Source organism: Stegastes partitus, unplaced genomic scaffold, assembly GCF_000690725.1.
Source record: "Stegastes partitus isolate 25-593 unplaced genomic scaffold, Stegastes_partitus-1.0.2 Scaffold391, whole genome shotgun sequence".
In the NCBI taxonomy this organism is placed as follows: domain Eukaryota; kingdom Metazoa; phylum Chordata; class Actinopteri; family Pomacentridae; genus Stegastes; species Stegastes partitus.
In genome coordinates, this window is record NW_007578122.1 from 433,924 (window position 1) to 456,356 (window position 22,433).

General features: G+C 44.0%; 1 protein-coding gene across 1 annotated transcript in view; it reads right to left on the reverse strand.

Annotated features, from left to right (window-relative positions):
* The window catches only part of rimbp2a (RIMS binding protein 2a), a 33,168-nt gene that overhangs the window by 4,691 nt on the left and 6,044 nt on the right, over positions 1-22,433 (reverse strand). Inside the window, exons 4-22 of the mRNA XM_008285225.1 lie at positions 20,189-20,293; positions 18,977-19,027; positions 15,619-15,642; positions 14,978-15,176; positions 13,036-13,193; positions 12,865-12,944; positions 12,657-12,766; positions 10,214-11,032; positions 9,919-9,942; positions 8,579-8,730; positions 6,318-7,091; positions 5,398-5,553; positions 4,963-5,109; positions 3,347-3,449; positions 2,794-2,922; positions 1,169-1,344; positions 912-1,080; positions 726-826; positions 234-305 (exon numbers count right to left, since the gene is read on the reverse strand). Coding sequence (XP_008283447.1) covers positions 234-305; positions 726-826; positions 912-1,080; positions 1,169-1,344; positions 2,794-2,922; positions 3,347-3,449; positions 4,963-5,109; positions 5,398-5,553; positions 6,318-7,091; positions 8,579-8,730; positions 9,919-9,942; positions 10,214-11,032; positions 12,657-12,766; positions 12,865-12,944; positions 13,036-13,193; positions 14,978-15,176; positions 15,619-15,642; positions 18,977-19,027; positions 20,189-20,293 — 3,549 coding nt within the window. The remainder of the gene's footprint in view (positions 1-233; positions 306-725; positions 827-911; positions 1,081-1,168; positions 1,345-2,793; positions 2,923-3,346; positions 3,450-4,962; positions 5,110-5,397; positions 5,554-6,317; positions 7,092-8,578; positions 8,731-9,918; positions 9,943-10,213; positions 11,033-12,656; positions 12,767-12,864; positions 12,945-13,035; positions 13,194-14,977; positions 15,177-15,618; positions 15,643-18,976; positions 19,028-20,188; positions 20,294-22,433) is intronic.

The window sequence follows — 22,433 nt, forward strand, 5'->3', positions numbered from 1 at the left end:
TTTTCAAAAGTGCTTTATCACTTTCCCTTTTTTCCTTCCTGATCACATTTATAAAATAAGCTTGTTTGATTTCTGGCAGCGACCCTCATGTCACTACAGTAAATATGAGAAGTGGTGCCAGGAACCAGTTAGCTAAGCTTCCCATAAACACTGTAAAGATGACCACATTACATCTGGCTTGTTCTAACAAAAAAATTTAGCCCAACTGAAACGTTAAAGACAAGCAAACTCACATAATAGAACCCATCTTCGTCGATATCGCCAAACACAGCCATGATGTCACCAGCGCAGAACGTCAGCTCAGCCTATCAGGAGACAGAGATGCAGAAATAGATGTACAAGGAAGGCAATTCAAGCAACTATGTTATTAAAATTCATTCTGCTTTAATTCAGTCTTGACAAAAAGGAACCTTCTCTGCTTTTATATACCATAGATTTTATTATCTTGGCCTCTGTTTGGACTTTTACTGAAGTTTGAAACATGAAACAAGTCGAGAAAACTCAAAAATGTGTTTTGTGCATGATGACAGTTTATAAATGACGAAAAAAAGGGGAAAAAAAGAAGTTCATTTCAGTTTATTTTACATTTTTTTCCAAAAAACATGACTCCACCACTGGTTGGTTTGGAGTTAAGAGGGATTTTTATACAGATTATACAAATCGTATGAATTTTAACATGTTTTAAGTGGAATGTGGATCCCAGAAGTTCATTGTGTTTGCGATACCTCGACATCAACATTAGGGGAGCTCTCTCTGGGGTCGTAGTCATACAGAGCCACCATCCTCCTGGAGGCCTGATCCCGACGAAGGCCTCTTCTGTTCTGCTCTGCAAGTGAAAGTAAACGACATTTTTGCAGAGCGTATTTCCCCGTGTTGTCGTTATTTAAGCCTTTTGCGTGCTTGTGTGGTACCTATTCTGTCCACCGGGGTGCTGAGCGGCAGAAAGCCCTGTTTGATGAGCTGGTCCATGGTCTCCTCGTCGTCTGCTCGTATCTCCGACACCATGTTACAGGGGATCAGCCCCATCCTGCCCCTCACCTCTCCTCTGTAAAACCCATCGGTGTCTTTATCACCATACACCTGGTGGATAAAAAGAAGAGGACGGTTTAGAGGTCTTGTCACTTCTGTTATGGTACTTCCAAAGAGGACCTGTGACCAAAACTCCCACCCGAATGATCTGCCCCTCTTTGAACGGCAGCTCCTCATCGGCTGCATCTGGGTTGGGCGACATGGACAGAGGATCGTAGTTAAAGAGGGCCACGAAGATCCGAAAGGACTCCTCGGACTCCGACTCATCGTAGTACGTGGGGGAGCGGCGGTCCCGATCCCGATCCCTGTAGCCATCTTAAACACGCAAAAAGACAGAAAATAAAATCCCATCGTCCCTGCAGGAAAACCAAGACGTGTGACCCAACACACAAAACAGGCACTTTGTAGGAAACATTGGTTTAATAACTAAATTTAGATGCTTTTTTTGGTTGTTTTTTCTTCAGTTTTGTGAAGTTAAAGTAACCTGTGTTTATGGTGTTGGACACAGACGGAGCAGATTTCAGAGATCTGCAACAAAACTTGTAAAATCATATCACAAACCGTAGTGCTGCAAACAGCGTGCACCACATCTACGTGGCGTAAATTCGTGATGTATCTCAGCCATGCCTCAATCAAAGGAAATCAATGAGAAATTTTTCATCTGAATAAGTCCTATTGATTTGATCATGCAGTACTGCATGACGGATTTGATTTTCTTATCTCGCCATATTTGTGCCCGTCAGCATGCAGGAAGAAATTTGTGCCCAGTGAACTATTTAATAAATTTCCTGTAGCACACACATGCATCGACAAATACACGCACACACACACACACACACACACTACAGGTATTCAGGTGTCTATTTTTGTGCCGTGAGAGACAAATGAGGAGCGAGACGAACCGTGGTGCAACACGCAGACAAAATGTGATTCATGGACATGACACGACACCGGCAACAGACAAGACTCTGACATGCATGCTAAAAAAAGAAATCCACCTATGACAGACACAGATACAGTAATCTAAAACTTCCCACTCACTGCCAACCCTCAGGTCTCAAGCAGAGATGGCAGTGCTGTTGTGGAAGCCTGTCGTGTGTTCTAATTTAGCATTAGCTCGCTGCAATAATGTGACACTACTGGGCCAATGCTTGAAATGAAACTTGAAAATACGAGCCGATGATGCTCCGAGGTGAGCGTGTGCCAACCTATAGAGAGCCTGATAGGTGTGTTCATGTGGTGCTAAGAAAGAAATAGAAGGGACAACTGCTTTTCTAGCAGCACAGACATTTCAAACTGATGCTTCAAAAGAAAGTCAAACATCTAAAAAAAAAAAGAAAAACGAGAAGAAGCAACAATGTAGTCATTGTTTAATGTCTACCACTGTTATCTCTTCCAACTTTCATGCATGCTCGGTCCTGTCACGTGTGTGTGCTAGGCGTGGTTGTACCACAGAGGGGAAGGGTTTCAGCAGGAGCTCAGTGCAGTGTGTGTGAGGCATTCCCTGAACAGTCATTTATCATCTGCAACTGTGGAAACGTTCACCGTGGACCCCGGGCATGGCTCGCCAGCGGGTCCAACATTTCAGTGCAGTGCAGTCATGCTGTTTAACTGTAAGCATAATAATAATAATAACTATTATTCTTTACGACAAAGAAACAGGCACTTGCAAGTGTCCACAGCTACTTCTTGCCATTTGCCAGGTGCTGGTGGCCTTTCTGTTGCCATGCTGTGGTGGTAGAGAACAGGACTGCAGGCACATACCATGGGGAGACCTGTTGCCGCCCATGTGCCTGCGGGATGACCACGTCCTGTGCCGAGCTACTCTGCCATAGTAAACATCCTCGGTGATGGGGGAGAGGTTTCCCTCACTGTTATTCTCAGAGGTTACCTCTATGGGAAAGTTAGAAGGCGACGGGGTTACAAAGCAAAGCTCGACTTTTCCCTCCCAAAATGTTAAACTGAAGGTTCGTGCTGCTTCCTAACAGCAAACACACACAGTCAGTGGAGCAACTGCGGAGCTCTAATCTGGCAAAGCTATTCTTTTATCAGTGTCAGAGTACGTTAAGGTTTCACTGTGTAGTGCAACAGTGCACAGCAGTTTCATAAAGCTGCATCATAATCATCTCAAAGCAAGATCAAAGTCCAGCTACTGAAAGGTATGAGCATGGTTCATACACACAGATGTGATCTGGAGACACAAAGAAGCTCATGAAGGTTTTAATAGAGTAACAAACGCTACCGTATTATGGCACAGAAAACAGAAAAACTATAAAAAACAAAGCCTTTTTCTGTCTAGCCACCTGCTCATACTGACCAATGGAGGGGACCATTAGAGGTCGTCTGTGAGGCTGAGGACCGCCGTGATGACCTCGTCTCCCGGCGTCCCGGTCGTGACGTCCTCCCGCGGGAGTGTTTGTCTAAAAATGCACACGGACACAGAAACATTCACAAACATTAAGCATTCGCGAGCTGCTCACGGAAACACGGACACACTCTCGTTAAAATAAATAAATAAATAAATAAAGAAGTAAATAAAAAAATAGGTGAAAAAAAAAAATGCACATTGACATACTTGTACAAATTGTATGTAAACAAAATCATGCAGAACTCACAGGCAGGCACTGAAACACAGACGCATAGACTCACATTCAAACACGCACAAGCCCATGAGAAAATTTAACATTCCAAAATTAAGCAGTTACTAGTAGCACACTAGTGAATTAAAATTAGTAAAATTACATCTAGGATACGGGTAGGCACGTTCTACACCTCTTCAGCACTTCCTCCAAGTCCAGTCTGATTTACTCACTCAGACACAATCTACTCAAACCCAGTTCACACCTCTCTGGTTCTGTCTTAGTTGCTGAAACTTTAAAGGTGCCTTTAGACAACATCAAACGTATGTGGTCCAGAGTAAATAATCAAAAGTCTAGGTTGCCCCAGTGCAGGTTGACACAATTCAAATACACCGATCAGCCACGACATTACAGTCACTGACAGGTGGAGTGAATGATAAAGCTAGTCTAGATCCGGTGCGGTGTTCTGCTGGGTCATGACATGCACGTGGATGCTACTTCGACACACAACACCCACCTAAACACTGCTGCAGACCAAAGCACCACACCCCCCCGAGGCGACAGCGCCGCCCGACAGCAGCACACTCACCCAGCGGGACGAGGCATGCCGTCACAAAAAAGCTGCTCAGGAATGACTCGAGGAACACGACAAAGAGCTCAAGGTGTTGATCAAGATCCAGAGCATGCCCCGAAATGCATCCACAGAGGCCCCCAGCCCACAACCTCAAGGAAATCCAATGCCAAGGTTCTGGTAACAGGACACCCCCCAGAGGTCCGGTGTCCACGCCCTGACAGTTCAGAGCTACACAATATCGGGGTTTTAATGTTCTGGCTGATCGGTGTAAGCGTCTCTGTTTGGTTTCCGTGGTTGCCATGGCCACACTTTGAGCTGCGATGGCAAGGGGAATCAGTAGCCGAGGGAAATAGCCACGAGCGCGGCATTGAAAACAGTGAAACAATGGAGCTCGCCGAGGCAGCGAGCGTTCGCTGTCTGAAAGCACCTTAAACGCTAGCCTCTCACTGTTCGTCAGTCTCCATGGAGCTGAAACATTCAAACCCAGGCTCTTTCTCTATCGTTCTCCATGGTCCTGAAAAGGTTAAACGGGCCGCCTCCGCCCCTCTATCCATGGGCTGACACATGAAAAAAAAAAAACCCTCTTCTCTTTTTTTTTTTTTCGTCTTTCTATACAAATTTGAACTAAACTCAGCACACACACTAACAACACATATCAAATGCAAGTCAAGGCAGCAGTCTCAGTTGAAGTATCTGTGCCTGTGCAGTTCGCTAAGTCATAATAAAATTTGGGTGGATGACTCTTGGGTTTTTTTTTAGAATAAGTGCAAAGAACTGCACCTTGGGTGTGTTGTGCGAGTTGCGTCGACGTCCCTCTTCCAGCTGCATCTCAGAGTACAGCTCCTCCTCATCCTCTTCCATGATGTCAGACAGGTCAGAGCCCCGGCTGCTTTCGCTGTGATAATCTTCATTGTGACTATAGTGAGGCTTTTGGTAGTTACACACACAAACACACAAGACGCAGTTGTTTAAGTCCACGAACGTACATGTATACACGCATGCACACACCAAACACACGTGGATGTGCAAACACGTGAACGAACACAGAGACGAGGGCAAAAGGAGTGTACGCATGCGATCCAACCAGACACACATGCACACGCGCTTCCAGACGTACACGCCGAGGAGCTGCTGGTTTGGTTGTTTTTTTGTTCATTGGGTGCTGGAGTTTAAAAAAGAAGGAAAAGAGTTGGTCACTTATCAGCCCCTCCTTACCGGCCTCCCCAGCTCAGAGCCTCTGAGGAACTCGTCGACTGAGGGTCCTCTCCGACGGCCACGCGCAAACCCCTCCTCGTCCTCCTCTTCCTCGTCGGAGTGATGCTGGTGAAATGAATGACCCTGCTCCCCGTACCTGCCCTGCCTCCCGTCTCCCTGCAAACACGCAAGACAAGTTAGGAGAGTGAGTAACGACGACAGTGATACGAATACAGCCGTTCGTTTAAAATCACAATCGAGAAAGCTGAATTTTCTTTTTTATATGACCAGTCGTGACATTTTGTTGATTTCGTTGACGCTAAAGAGGTTTGTTTTCACATTTTGAGTTATGCAAGAATGTGTAATTTGTTTTTCAGACATGCAACAGTATCATAAAGGCAAAAACAAACAAACAAAATCCAGAAGCGACGATAACGTGTGAAAACGAGTAGGATGGAGTTTAACTTATTAACTCCTACCCACTACTTGTCTGTATATTTCATCACTTATTGTTCTGTTTGCATTAAACCTTGTACTTTTATACCTCTTTAGAAAGCCCTAGAAGACATCTATTGTCCCACATTATGTTTTTAAATATTTTTTTACTTGTTTTATAGTTGTATTTAATTTGAGATCATCGTCCAGACTGTAATTTACCCACAAACTGATGTTCTTCATGGCGGTACGAGCAAATGACTTTCTAAAATTTAAATTTCTTCTTAATTCATAGTTTCCAGTGTTGCTTCTGCACAGTTACTGTAAGTTATCAGAGAGTTACTTATTGATAGCTTTAAACATTATTTGTTCTAAATTTAACTAAATCAATAAATCTAAAAGTATTTGTTCAGTGCTCATTATATCCCACATGATGTACCACCCTGATAGCTTTCTTTATCTACAACATTGTTTGACGGTATTTATCGTTTCCATTCCCATCAGACCTTGCCGCTTTCTGCTGCCACCCTCTGCGCTGCTTTCCGAGCGATGGCTTTGGCCACGGTGTCCGGGATGAGCGTGCCTCGGGGCTGAGGGAGAATCCTCTGGGGGGAGGGCGAGCGAGGATTGGCCGACGGAGGGGCCTCCAGGGTGTGGCCTTGCATGGGCACCGGAGGCTGGGCGGAGGGAGAGCGCGTGGGGTCCCAGCCAGGCTGGCCGGGTGGAATAGCTCCCCCGTGGTGGGCCGTGTGCTCTTTGGCATCCAGGTCTCTGGCACTTACTGGTCTCTGAGGTATAGGGTGGGGCTGGGGGTGGGGCAGCAGAGGCAGTTGGTGCTGGGGCCTGGGGACCTGGTGGGGCGGGCGAGGCTGGAGGTGCAGGGGCTGGGGCTGAGGGTGCGGGGGTCGGAGCTGGGGCTGCGGGGGCCCACCTGGATGGGGGAGTCTGGGGTGGGCTTGAGGGTGCTGAGGGTGGGGCGGGAGCGGCTGTACGTGGGCCGGAGCGGGAAGCTGGGGGACGCCGTGAGGAAGGTGGGGCGACTGGAGGTGGGGCACCGCGTGGGGGTGCGGAGGGGGGCCGGCGTGAGGGTGCATCGGCGGCGGCAGGGGGAGCGGAGGTAGAGGCACGAGCAGGTTGTTTGGAATGACGGCGACTTGGGAGTCCTGGGATTCTCCCTGTACTGACAGCGTCCTGACGATGACCTCCCTGGCCTCCAGGCATTGAATCCTTGTCAGCTCAACTGTAACATAGTCTGCCATTGGGAACAACACCTCAGCTATCTGGATTCAAAGAGAGAAAATGAGCCGTTAGCATCAACAGAAGTGAAAAACATTGAAGAATCCAGCCTATTTACAATTATTATTATAACCCTGTGCACTAATGTAGGACTTTTGCTAGCATCCTTTCTCTATGAACAAAATCCCCTCATGTTTTTTAATTTCACTCTCTCAACCAGTGATTTTCTGGACAAAACACCTGCAGTCAAATCACTGATCGGGCTGTGAACCAAGAACTGCAACGTGTTTTAGTGTTTGTTAGGGTTTAACCACTTAAGACCCAAGCTGCTGTTTGATATGCATTTTTAAAAAAATATTTCTCTTTGTTATTTGACCTGATCAAGCAGCAAATAGAATGAAAAAAATGTAATTTAAAAAATTAAGAAAATACAATTATATTTAAAAATATATATACATTTTTACAATAAATAACAATAATAAAATAATAACAATAAAATAATAAAAACATTTTAAAAAAATAAAATATTACTGCACTGCACTGCTTATTATTATTATTATCATTATTATTGTTATTACTATTATTATTACTACTATTATTATATATTTAATCCCTATCTTTTTATATAGAAATATAAATATACATATATATATATCTTTTTTATATAAGCCCCATTCAGAAGCCCATTTTTCATATTCTGTTTGCACTACTCTCCTTGTTTGCACTATTTCTTACATTTATATGTACTTTTTTTTTTTTCTGTCTCGTATATGTGTACCTCTGTTGAATGCTGCTATCAACAATGTGAATTTCTCCACTGTGAGATAAATAAAGGCACATCTTATCTTATCTTATCTTATCTTAAAATAACTACTGTGGTAATATAACCCAAAAGGTCTTAAGAGGTTAATTCCACTCAAAGCAGCACAACCTCACAAGAGGGGGCAACACAAGAGTGAAACTGAAACACTCCAGAGCTGAGAAAAAAGCTCTTAACCCCGTAGAGAGCAGCTCAGAAGCAGCTTTCTGGTTCATTGCTGATTTACCCTTTCAGATACGGTGCGTCGATTTACTCCGGCGGTCACCAGAGGGAGTGAGAGACCTTTCCAAGACATTTCTCGCGGGCCGAGGCTGAGAATCTTGCACCGAATGCTAATCACAAGTAGGTGGCACTGCCGCGTGCACCGAGAGCACTGATGACATAATGCTACGTTCACAGACAGAAGCTATTAGCATCCAATCTATGATGCACGTTATCACATTTCAACTGGATTAAACGTGATTAAACAATTCTCACGGCCTTTTTAAATGCCGTATCTCTGCACCGCATCTCAGTCTTTGAAATACGGATCTCATATGCTGGTGATTTCTCCACAGGCTGCTCCTGCCGCCTCACTGTGCACGATGCCTTTCCCTTTTAAATCATGACTGATGTTGAGACGAGCTCCTCACATCACCTACCGAACGTTCCCTCAACAGAGCGAGCTCAAATAAGCGTGTAATCCTTGTCGGGGAGGAGACGCTAACTCACCCTCTGCCCTTTAGTGCAGACTGCGTAGCCAATGACATTTGCCCCATTAGATGTGCCCGTGGGGGAGAGGATGGGGGGCTTCCAGCGGACCTGCAGGACCCCTGGAGCCTGCCCACAGAGCACCTGAACGTCCTGGGGAGGCATCGGGGGGCCTGGGAGGCGAGAGGACAGGTGTAAGGGGGAAAAGAAAAAAAACATTAATAATTCACTGTTTTGATAGAAAACAAAACAAAAAAACAGCCATATAAAGAAAAAAGAGGTGAAGCATTCATCAAATGCACAAATGGGTAAACACACACATACACACAACCATGCACAGGAATGCTCAGATACGAACGAGGGAGTGAGGAGGTGGAGGGACTCAGGAAACAACAAACTAAAGCCATTTATTATTTCCCTTGCATTTCTAAAGTTATATAAATAATAATAATTACATAACACCTTATTTATACTTTGTAGAGATTCATGCGGATACTTGATAGCGTGACATTGCTGCTGGGAGACATTCACAAGACACTGTGTGCTGCGAGTTGTTCACCTACATGACAAACTATTAGGGATCTGTACTTCTTAATCTAAGTTGTGGAATAAAATGCACACAGTGTAGTAGTTTCATGGCTATATTCTGCATTCCTCTGGTCTACTACTACTGCATCATAACCTCACGTTTCTCTTTATTAAAGTGGAAAAAAAGGAAAAATGAAACAATGCTGGCCACCTGAGAGAAGCACTGTCGTCTCCGCATGCAGGACACAATCCAGAGAGACTAACTACCGCTCGTCTTCCACTCTCCTGGATCTCTGGATAAAACATGCACGACTGCATTCGAGCAGAAGCAAATGCACACTGATACAAAATGGTAATTTCAGCGAGCAGTGGAGGAGCACTGCTTTATATAGAACTGGTTTTTCCAGGCTAGGCTATAGGCTGAGGAAATGACTCATCAGAGTAATGGCTGATCATATCTTATGATGCTCGGCTGTTCTCTAATTAGCGATGTGCTCTGTGCGGCAAACTTGGGCAAAACCGCATGTGGATTTTGGTTTCGAACAACAGTCTGTGTTTAAATTTGACACGTGAATGAAAGCGCTACTTGTGGGGAAATGTTTTTTTTTTCCAATCTCAGAACCGTGACAACATGCCATTTTGCCCACGTCCCTTAAGTGGCTCCTCACACTTAACAGTATGTTGTAATCATTCTCAGCTTCATGACTACAACCTTCTTCTAAACGTATCATAGCACTAATGTCATCTCTAACCCAGTGGCATTCAATAAAAAAAGATGATTTAGTGCTGAAACATATGAGAAACCCAGCCCAGCACTGATGTTTCATTCTGACCTGTTCTGCAAAATGGTGTTGGACCTGGACAGAATACAATACACAACAGTTGCATGGTAAGGACAGGCAGCGCTGTACTCTTCTACAGCACAGTACAAGAACCTACAAACCATGTGATGTTAGAAGTTACAGTAAATTGCAGTAAACAGAGAGGCAGCGAGCTGTAAACTCCATCTGCGCCACAAACCGGCAACCGTGTTGTTTCAAACATTCAACAGCAAACGTCAGTTGTGGAGCTGCGTGTGTATATATTATTGATATAGTATCTCTATGTATAGAAATGAGCCTTTCTGACCTGCTGCCTGAGTGCAGAACTCCACACCAGCTTCTTTCCTCTCTCTTTGCTCCAGCGGTAGTTGCCATGGCACCTGGTGAGGCTGTGCCACCACCGTCACTTTGTACACCGTCAGGGGCTTCAGGTTCAGGAAGCGTAGTCTATACCTTCCCGGCTTTAAAACTGCGTGCTCTATGCCATCTAAGAACACAGTGTGACCATAGTTACTGTTGCTAGGCAACCAAGAGAGCTCGGCAGTGTCACGCTGGATGTCATCCACCCGCAGACCGCAGGGTGCCACCACCACGTTGGCTCCCACCAGCAAGGTGCAGCGCAGCTCGTCTGACAGGCCGCGGTCGGTGACGCTCTGCACCGACACGCGGTGGACGCAGCCGTCCAGGTCCAGCTTCTCCAGCAAGCACTTGGTCCTGCCACTGTACGGTAAACTGGCACGAAGCTCCCCGTCCACCAACACGTTGTAGCCAGAGATGTTCCCCCAGCCCAAAGGCACTATCGGAGGCTCCCAGGCCACAATGACGCTCCGTGCCAGCTGCTTGATCAAGTTGATCTTTCGAGGGTAAGGCACAACATCTTCAGCTAGGTCCTCAGGATCCAAGGGCCCCCCTGTCCCATTGCTACAGGGAACCAAGGCATTAGCTGAGCCCAGGAGGCCGTCCTGGGAGGCACCTCCGTCCACTGCCATCAAGGCCAGAGGGTTGTGGTCCAGCGGGCCCAGGTCTTCCCCTCCCTCCCCAGCCTGAATTGCTGGTTTTTCCTTGTCCTGGACAAACTCCACAAAGTTGGAAGGAACAAGTCCTCTTTGGCCATCCAGCAGCTCCCCTGTGATGCAGAAAGAAGTGGAGACTCAGATGTAGGACATAACTCAACGTTGTGCCTCATTCCTCATGTTCATAGTGATGAACAAACAGCCTGATGCTACCTGAACACACTAGCCTCTAACAAATGTCTCGTTAGGAGAGTGCAGCATCCCTCTGTGATGTCTTCTGCAAATGTTAAAATTAGGCTTCTCTAATGGCTCCTTACACAACAAAGACAAAAGGAAAGCAATAACTTGAGCACACAAATCATCAGTAAGAGCTTGCAGGGTGGGAATGAGTCACTGAGTGAGAGGTGGAAGATATGTAAACATACAGAATGTACTATTCAGTAAGATGTAAGTTTCACCGTGGCTTCTCTGATGCTGTCTTTAATACTCCTCCAGTAAACACTCAGCTGAGAAAACACTCCTTTTTTTGACATTTTTGAAGAACTCAAACTTTAGTTCACTGCTTTTGAACATTTCTAGGAACACCCCAGAGCATGTAGATGCTGCGGTCAATGCAGGGAAAAAAAAAGAAAAGAAAAAAGCTTACATTCGCAGTGTAGTTTTTTCCCAAAGGCAAGAAGTTTGTCTTCAACAAAGCTCCCTATCATCTTGTCCTTCAATCCCTTTTTCTACAGAGGCCTGGGAGACCTTAAGACCATCTGTGTGTGTGCATGTGGATGTGTGTGATGTTTGTGTGTGCTGATGATTAAGCTGAGCCCTGCTGGATTAGTCATCAAACTAAAAGGGACCAAGGTCCCATCTTGACAACAGCTTGGTCTGAGGCCCGAGTCTCCCTCCTGTGTGGTAAATACAAGGCTCCTCCACAATGCCATGCAATCTGACCGCCCACAGCTAATGAATCACGGCAGCTAAGCACTACAGTGTCTATGACAGGCTGCGCTGGCTGCAGGATTGCTAGCTGGGGGGATTAGGATTGCCTCTGATGGAGAAGCCTTCATAATTCTAAAGAGATTAGACAGAGAATCAATCCAATCACCAGTTATGAAAAAGTAAACTTTTCTTGGTGACACCCTGCGCTGACAAAGAGGAGGTCAGAGGATGAAAATAGCCAGCAGGCATGTGACGGACATATTGAGGGTGACAAATGATGCAAACTGTCGCCCTAACAAGAGCTATTTTGGTAGCCGTGTTTACAGTGATGAATCAGCTCTTTTGCATTAAGTTTTAATTGTGCTGTGTTGTCATGTCTTGCGCGCGCACTACAAAGTTAACAAGATGTAATGTACAGTGACACGAAAGGGTACAAAATGCATCGGACATGTGGCTCTGCACATACAACTCTGCATGTATAATGTGGCACAATGTACATTATATATGCCGCAAAGCTCCTCAGACACCATCGTGGATGCTGCGGGGATTCAGATGCTAAAGATTACACTAAAAATAGCAAACCACATAACTTCAAAGACGAATAAACACGACTGAGCACGCATGTCTCGGCATCATTTATGTGTCATTTTGAGAAAACGCACACTTGTTTTGACTGTCAGGCATTTTTCACATAAAGCAGACTTGAAAGGCAACACGCTCCTGCGCCGAGATCCACGTTTGATTCTAATTTATGCTGATTTTATTCTGCACTACACAGCAATTGTGTTGTCTCATTTCACTTCTCACCTTCATAGAATCCGTCGTCATCCATGTTTCCATACACGTATAAATACTTTCCAGCCACGAGGGGCAGCTCCGCTTCAGGATGCTCATTTGGTCCATCGTAAGGGTTGTAACTTGGAGGAGAAAAGACGACAGTTTCATAACTTCATCTTTTTTTTTTATTTTGAAACTTAAAGATCATGCAAAATGAAGTCAGCGTGAGCAGAATCACCTGTAACGGGCAGTGCAAAGGCGGACCTGGCCTGTGTAGCGAGGTTTGGACCTGGGTGATGGGCTGGCCTCATCCTCCATCTATAGAGTAATGAGAGATTAAGTGGAATTCACATTTACAGATACTGTGCATAAATCGTTTAATACACATGAAGCAGTATTTAAGACCCACCTCTGATGGGGTAAGCTGTCGAGGGCTGCTGGGGTGGTCCGTTGTCACGGTGCTGGGTTTGACAGGCAGCTGTTCTGCTCGTTCTCTGTCTCCAGTCTGCGGTGTGCAGGGCAAGAACTGGGAGATCAGTAGCGGCGTGTCTGCAGCGCTCTCATCACCTGGGAGACATTGATTTCCATAGCAAATAAAGAGCAACTGTCATTCCATCTGCACCCATTTGCCTCTCATTGCACCGCTATTGATCTCCTGTTGAGGCGATGCTACAGCTTATACACTTCGTGGCAAAAGGCTATTCCACCCTCATCAGCCCTTTTCATCTGCAGCACACATGTCTTTAAATACCGGTCCTCAGGAACAAAAAAAAAAACACACGTATAAAAAATGCCGGAAATACAAACTAGAAAACTGCAGTCTAAGAGTGCAAACAGTTGGATTCCTGGAGGAAATTAAAATAAGTCAACAACATGGATCCACTGCGTCACTGGGTTCTTGCGGTTTGCGAGTGAGAATATTATGCATTAGCACAAAAGCGCCAGCGACTTCTTTTTCCACTGAGGGGAAAAGATAAAACAGGATTTCCAGCACTTCAAAGACCTTTGCTTGGTGCCAGACTGTATAAATCTACATCGCTGATACGGCTGTATCTGCTGGCTCTGCAGGTTGCACTAGGTGTTGTTAGAATACTAATGTATTAAATCACACTCATGTCATACATCAGGCCTGTGATCAATTAGGATGGATATTGATCATGAATAAGCACCGTCGTCATTAATGGGGTCCACCTCTAGCAGGGCGCGAACCGATCCAGCTGTTATGTGAGCTGTCTGGGGATTAGCTCACTCTCACTCTCATTCCATCTGATCATAATGTAATCTGGGAAAACGCTCTGGAGCGCAGGGATGTTTGACGATGGGTGACAGTAAACTATTTAACCATAATACTCCAATAATCACTATTAAGGAAACAGATAAAATCATTAAACTGTAGTAGACTATCGCTGCAAGTACTGATAGCACTCCTATTAATACCAATAATTCACAATGACAAGTAATCACGGAGTAATTGCAGGCGTATAGAGTGTATATAGGATTCATAGAACACACATATGGCCATATTGTTAACAGTGGATGAGTACAAAAATAACTACACTAAGAATAACTTCTAAACATGCCTCATGGACTCGATGCGGTAAAAAACAGTCTTTGATTGCGCTGGAATTCCTTTGGATGTAGTTGAATATGGATAAATTAATAATGATATCTGAAAACACACATGTAGATAACATTTTCCAGCAGAATTTAAATAAGTACATCATTGGTGAGGTGAGACTTCCGATTGGGGACAGACAGATTATCGGCCTGTATGATTATCGTAGCCGATGTTTGACATTTTTCCGATTATCTGTATTTTTATTGGCCGATAATTGATTAATTAAACGCGCAACTTCAGCTCCTCTCTGTCTGTCGTCACTCTGTGGTTTCAGGAATGTCTCTCAAGCAGAGGCTGCAAAAACCGAACAGGAAACAAAAGTCGTCGCCACAAACCAGGAAGTTAGCTCCTCTCACAGTGGCTATGCTAACGGCTAACAGCTAAGTTAGAAGGCAGCTGCAGACAAACCTGAAACAGAATCTGGATCTTAGTGGGAAATAAAAGTGACAGAACAGTGAAAGATTAAGAAAACAGAGAAGAAGAGCAGACGGAGACAAACAATCTTAATTGATCTCATATAAACAGAGGAGATCATTTATTCCCTCCTATTTCTGTTTTTACATATTTAGTTTTGGTCATCCTTATTCATAAAGAAGCCATGTTATGAATGACAGGTTCTCTGTTATCACATGCTGTTAAAACATTACATTTAAGGTACATCAGGTCCAGATATCAGCCTTTCTTGATTACCAATAATCGGTATCGTCCCATATCGGTCGATCCTCTGACCCACCTGGCTGTGGCTGGACTTCAAATCCAACAATGACTTGTGCGATTTTCTTCTCTGGTGAGAACGGGATGTGGGAGATGGGATCAATCTGAAGGATATCCACAGGTTCCGACTGCAGGCGGAAGTTCAGCAGCTCTTTGGACAGCTGGTGGAAGTGTTCACTGTGTGACCTGCATTTCTGCTCCAGGTCACGAACCTTGACCTTCGATGGATAACGGGGGGGAAAGAGAGCAGAGCGGTCGGTGATGATCGAGAGAGGGAGGGAGCGAAAGAAAGAAAAGAAAAAGTCCAAGAGTGGAAAATTCATCACATGTAATTGTATAGATACGGGTTCTCCACAGAATAGGCTTTTTATCTATTAATGCTGATCGAACACAGACCTAATTAGAAAAGGATCCCTAAAGAGCCGTTTCCGGGCTGTAGCAGTATGTTACGGTGAAACCTCGAGCACTTTAATCAGAGCATATAGAAGTGGAGCGTCATCTGCTGATACATGACATCGCTAACGTATGATAACAAAGCCTGAGCTCGGGGTTAAGCCAACATATCACGGACACCCTATTAGTAGGACTTATTAAGAGTTTGGATTCTCATTTTGAGGGAAAATTCACAGGAAGGAACGAATCACAGAGGAAAGTAAATACCTGAAACATTCTGTCCTTATCGTTCTGTTCAGACAAAAAGGATGCAGTCGGAAAAAGTAAAAGGAAGAAGACAAATTATAAGAAAAGAAAAAACACACAACTGATGATAGAACATTAATGAATGCAAATGAGGGAACAAGCAACAGAAGTTTAAAGCAAAGAGAACAAAGAAGAATGTATGTCAAAGAGAAAGCTTTACATAACGGAGGATGGAGAACATATAGGGGATTATTTGTTTGTTTATTTGCTCGTACAGGCGGCGCAGCTTCGGCGTTCCTTCTGTTTGCCTGAGAAACAGAAAGAGACTCTCGACCGGATTTGTAAGAAGAACTCCTCGACGGCGGAGTTTCCCGTTTCTTTGACCAAACTGTTTGCCTGAGCCAAACCCCGGCTGCTTGCTCAGTGAAATCGTATTAAAGTGCCTCCGATGGATAATAACACGACCTCACTTGAACCGCGCTCAAAGGAGTCCACAACCCATTGTCACGACGAGCGGATTTAGAAGTGGAATCGTTTCGAGTGCACGAGCCGGCGACAAGCATCTTAAGAGACTGCGATGAGGCGCAGCAGGTCGGCGATTTGATCAGAGGTCAGCCCGGATGCAGCGTTAACGCCACGCGTGAGTCTGCAACTGTCAAAGAAGAAAAGTTTGGAGTCGTATTTTTACACGGCAAACCTAAAGGAGGTGGATGGAAGAGGCTAAAGCTACCGTTTGAATACTCTGATGTGTGACTCACATCCCGGTGTGGGGTTTTAAGAAACCTACACCACGTTACAGCATTTGCTCACGAGTATTTCTGGGCAGGAGAAGGCCTGCGTCTGTATGAAGAAATCAAATTCAAGTTCTTATTTCTACTGCATAATCTGTCACCGACCAACACCCTGATGATGATGCTCCTGTGCAGGTTTCTGTCACTGGAATTCCAACAAATTAATTTTTTTAAATTAAAATTGGAAAACCAGAATCCAACACTGGTTCTCCACTTGTCCTGTCAAATTTAAGGCCAGACTTGAGATATAGGAACATTTGGCAAGTAAGCAACAACTGAGTTTTGCCTGACAAGATATTTTAAACTAAGTCAGGCTGTCATTATAGCGCATGAGATCTTGGAATAAGATCAAAAAGATTCATTTCAAACCATCTAGTTAAGCCTAAATAATGCAAAAGACGCCTGTAGAGAGACACGTCTCTTGTATCTAGTTCATACAAAGACAAAGGCATGCGGCGTTTACTTGAATCAAGTCAGAGGATCTTCCTTAGAAAGCGCCAGAATCTAAATATAAGATTATTTCTCTTGGTTAGGTCTGCAGATTGTGCTTCTGTGACGTCTCTCTCGCTCTCTCGTTAGTCGGGACGTTCTATCGTTCTTCTTGGTAAATGCTGTTTACTGACTTTAAGTAATTCACAGCAGAGCAGCTCCGGCCAGTTTCAGCCTCAGCAGAGGTGCAATCAGCTGTGCTTATTGAAAACTGCGTGGGTGTGTACATTGCAGTTTGACTAATAACTATTGTTTTAGTCCAGCTTGCAGCCCGGCTCCAGAGACGGCAGAGCAGGTCGGGGCGCTGCTTCGGTCCAGACTGAAATACTTTAACAAATACAGGATGCGTTTCCACACAATGGAGTCTGTTCACTTCGGGGGATTCTTTGATTTTTATTTTATAGCCGAGGTCATCAGCAGAGAGAAATTCTGATTTGTGCAATACTTTAAAATATCCACAGAAATAATGATAAACCTCAGTTTTACTGTTGATCAGCAAACGTGGTTAAACAGGAACACAGTAATAAAGATGCTCAAGTTAGCATTTAGCTACAAAATACTGCATGTCTGTAAGTAGAGCCACAAACTTCACCTCTACGAAGCTTCTACATTTTCAGATTTGGCTGATGTTTAAAATGTGATAGTTTAACTGTTTTCTATTTCTTACGTCATAGTGGATGATGGCCGTGCACTGGACTGCTTTACATTTAAATGCATGTCCTATATTTTGCTCATGTATGTGAATAGGGGTGGACAAAATACTAGGAACCCTTTTAAAAGTAATGCAGTCCAGTACATCTCCATCAACAAACAAATAATAAACATAAAGAAGAACTTTTTGACAACTTAAGGAAAAACTGAAAACTGAAAACTTCATGAAAGTAGAATTTAGAGTTGTTGTATTAGATGCTAATTAAGCGACTGGTGAGTGTCTATTAGAAATAGGTGGGTTTTTAAAAAAATATAAAATAGATGATCTAAAGAAGAAGAAGTGCATATCACAGACTCATCTGTGTTTCCCTATCAAACCCCCTTTTCATTTAATAATAATAATAATTGATCAGATGTATATAGCGCTTTTCTAGGCACTCAAAGTCCCTTTACACTGTCAGTTATTCATTCACACTCATTCATTCATTCCGGTGGTGGTAGATACAGTTGCAACTACAGCTGACAGAGGCGTGGCTGCCATTCTGCCCTCCGACCACCATCTCAAACAACCCATTCACACCAGGCAAGGTGGGTGAAGTGTCTTGCCCAAGGACACAACCACCACGACACAGGTTACAGGGCGGAAACAAACCGCCGACCTTCCGATCATCGACCAACTCGCTCTACCAGCTGAGCCACAGCCGCCCCAAGTCGCAAATCATCAGGATCCATCTGCTCAACCATCTCTGATTTGCTGGAAACTTTTTTTTTATCGTAAACTATGAATATTTACGATTTTACCTGTGAAATTTTAGATTGATATATCAAATACAGCCAAATAAAACATGTAATTGCCTGTTGACTTTGTTTAAACAAGTGTTGAGTCTGTGCTAAAAGTACAAAACTAAGAAACTCCAGAACACTGGTCCTTTCCGATTAGAATATGTACCGATGCTTTTGTTTTTCAGGCACAGCTTTTCATACCCGTAACTTTCTTTTTTTGTGACTACGCATTTCACAATAAAACGTATACTAAATGTTTTGTTTGGTGTTACTGTGACATGCAGCTGCATGTGGCTCAGAACTGTTTGATCATCTTGTCCATGAGAAATAACTGTGAAAATGTGAGACTATCATCTCAGTCGTTCCTGATGTTGTTTAAACATAGCCTCAAATTTTAATGTGTAAAAAAGTGTTTATTATTTCAGATAGCATTAAATATATCGACCGAAAACTGTACAAAAATGTAGATAGATTTAAAAAAACGATTAATTGAAATGGAATGAACCCATATTTAACAAGAAAAGCTCACCTAATTACCCCATCTGAAGTGTTTAATACTTTTCTGTTATATTCTTGTGCTTAAAACATAAATGTAAAGCATGTTTACATGTTGTGTCACTGAGGTCAGAGCGGGTAAATATCAGTGTCTGTTTGTGTTACTGTACCTCTAACAGGTGTACTGCTTCCTCATGCTCTTGGTCAATTTGAACCCAAGCCTGCGGAGAAACACACAGAAACACACGGTGACAGCTGACACTGTGATCGCGGCGCATGAGGTGGAATAGACAGCGCACAGCTGACATACTGTCAACGCAATACCCTGGCAGAGGCTCACTGGCTCATCACAGCTCTGGTGCTTGAAGAGATGCCTACTCCTGATGGCACAGCTCCGATGAACAGAAACTGATTTATTTTAGGGGTGTGTTAGTGTCCAAGTGGTGGCTGTTAAAGGAAGTGAAAGCACAGTCTTCAACATTAAAAAAAAAAAAACAGCTCTCCGTGCGATCGTATGAATCAATTAGGCTTTGTTTTTGACTGTTAATGACTCTCTTTTGATTAGACATCAACGCAAAAAACGGGACTGAAATCAGACAACAGTTTTCTGAAGAAGGAGCCCCTCATTTATCCGTTTAAAAAAAAAAAAATCAAAGCCTGACTCTAATCCGGGGAATATTTTGATATTATTAGAGCCATCAATCATTTAAAGAAGCTTTTATTTTGATAGGGTAAACAAAAACACGCTGCAGTAAGTCAAACATACAGCAAAATTTAAGCTAAAAATAAACACACAGGCTTAAACAAAATGTGTGGGTCTTGACCATCAGGGTGATTTAGTGTGCTTAAGACAAGATGCAAGTCCTTATATTAAATTCATGGCCCCAGGCTGAGTAAAAATACAGCTTTTAATTGAACTTCTCAGACCTCCAGACGGACTCAGCAGTGTCAAAAGCACTTCCATGTATCCCCCTGTGATACGTCAAGTGTTATTCAACCGCTCTCTGAGCAAGAACACATATATCACTTCCTAAAATGTACCAACACCTACAAAATAAAGCAACATCTGCACGCCGAGGGACGTTCACGAGGTGTATAAATTTATCAACAACTAGAAAGGCAACATTTTTAGCAGGGAGAGCTCTTCATCGCGCGATCAAAGGCGCCGCAGCTGAATCTGCAATTCTAATCTGAATCTGCTGATTTCTGGACAGGTTTCGGAGCTCTTTGTGTTTCCTCGATACAGTAGCAGCGACTCTGTGACAGTGATTCAGCATTAACCGGCTACTGAGACGTCGGCAGCTGAGCGAGGAGCTCAGGGGTGCGTCGAAAAGCATCAGAAAAGGTTGATTTTAATGATCAATTTCGGTTAGTGATCGTACCTTTTGCAGTTGATTGATCTCCTTCTGCTTGGTGTGAAGGGCCACCAAGGCTTGCTCATGCTCTGTCTGCAACTGCTGCTTCAGCTCTACAGCCTCATGCATATGCTGGTGAGAGACAAACAGAGGAAGGATGAGGGATGTTATTTAGAGACGATATCCCAGAAGAATAACCCAGCCACTTTTTTATTTTTATTTTTCCAGACGGTGACAGATAGCCAAACCTTGAGACCCTAAAAAATGATAAGAATGCTGCTGCTGCTGTCCCTGGCAGTAAAAGATGGAGCTTTTGAGGAAACTGACCCTTGTTTACCTGCAATTCAAAAAAAAATGCATATAGTTGAATATATTGCCAAAGCTTCGGTGTGATAAATCCCAGAAATCAACGCTAAGTATCATTTAAGCCTCACAGATTAAACCAAGCAAATAAACTGAAAGGTTGCCAAGAGTTAGATGAGAATATTGATAGCGTTAAATACGACGCCGCATCAAGCAGCCATTCAGTTCAGATTAAAAACTAAAAGGAGGGGAAAGCTTCTCTCCGTCTGGCGGCGTCTGAATCTGTCTACGAGCGACGCTAAAGCTCAGTAATTAACACATTCGCTTAAGGTCACACACTCACATTCACCGCAGCGATAAGGTGAGTAAATATAGAATATAGAATAATATTGCCTTTTTCTTTTATTACATAATTTGTAATATATATACATCTATCCATCGCACTCGCTCTGAATTGCCTCAAACGAAGCCTTCACACATGGTCACCCACACCCATCCCAAATCTGCCCCAAATTAGCCGAGTCATGACTATAGAGCCTCTGCCCACCAAGTCACGACCGGCGGCCGCATCTCGCAGAAATAGAGTTAAGGCCATAAGATGTTTCTGTGAGTTTAAGAAGAAAAGACAGCTTAGAAAGCTCTGACATTCGTATTTTTTCCCCCTGTGTTCTCTCTCCCTTTGGAAAAAAAACAAAACAGAAAAGCTTCTTTACCTCCCGGAGTAGCTTTGAGGTGTCCTGAGCAGGCAGTCGCTGCTTTGCATAATCAGAGAGAAGCTCTAAGCTGCAGAGGACCGGGGTGGCTGAGAGGCTGTCACTTTAGCCTTAGTCAAAGCACTTTTTTTAACCCTTGCGTATTCAAGGCAGAACCCCGGGATCGCACCTACGGTTCCAACAGCCTGTGATGTCGTCGTCGTCGAAACAGAAACAGACCCGAGGAGCTTCACTGGAGCAGCTTGATGTCGTGGGCTCTGTTCACTGATACAATTTCCAACAACAGCACTTAAACTACAGCCAACCTTTAGTTTTACAGAAGCCTCAGTGCAAGTAGAGACATGAAGTATTGCTTTGGATCCACACTGCCGAGCAAAGTTTGACTTAGGTCAGGTTTATGTTGCAAAGGAAAGATCTTAACCCAGGCTGATGGTAGATGAGGGGTAGGTTGGGCCTAAAACATGCCTCTTCCTCGTCCAACTGCACAGAAAACACCAGTCTGATTAGGTGGGCCGGCTGCAGCCCACTTCCAAAGCTGCAGAGCGTCTCTTGGAGCATGCAAAGCGAACACAACCACGGTCCCACTGCTGAAAAATCAAACATACAATCTGCTCGTTCAATTTTAGTATTAATTTCTTACTTTTTTAAGTTAAGAATTCCACAAAAACACAAATTTCAAAGGTAAAATCTGACCTCAAACCAGCGATACGTTGCTTCATAATCCATTTCTCTAACACGTTTATGATGATTTCTATTAATGCATCGTTACATAGCAGGCTACAACCAGCTTTGGATTCAACTCTTGACTCCATGTGACTCCATAAAGACTTTATCCGACCTGAGATTGAAATCACACAAACATCTGACACCTGAAAATATGCACCTGACTTATAATCTGTATACCAAATCTTTCTTGTAATGAGAATTCTTGCCAAGGACTTAAGAAAGTTTAAGACTCGATGTGGGTTAGCGAAAGACACACACACGGAAATTTCTGCTTCCGCTCCGATCGTGCTACATGTGCACTTTCCAACTCCACCGAAGAGCCTCGGGACATCTGAGGGCTTCCAAAACTACAGAAATTGGGGCGAGCAGCCAAACGGTGGAGGAATGTCACGAAAGACAATGTTCCTGCTGAGGAGGGAAACGTTTGCTGCGAGGAGGGAGACCGGTTGATGCCAGATGAGACGGTTATGTACGACAAATGAGCTGGTAGCTGTGATCAACACGCTGGAGACGGTTTCATAACCCTAAAG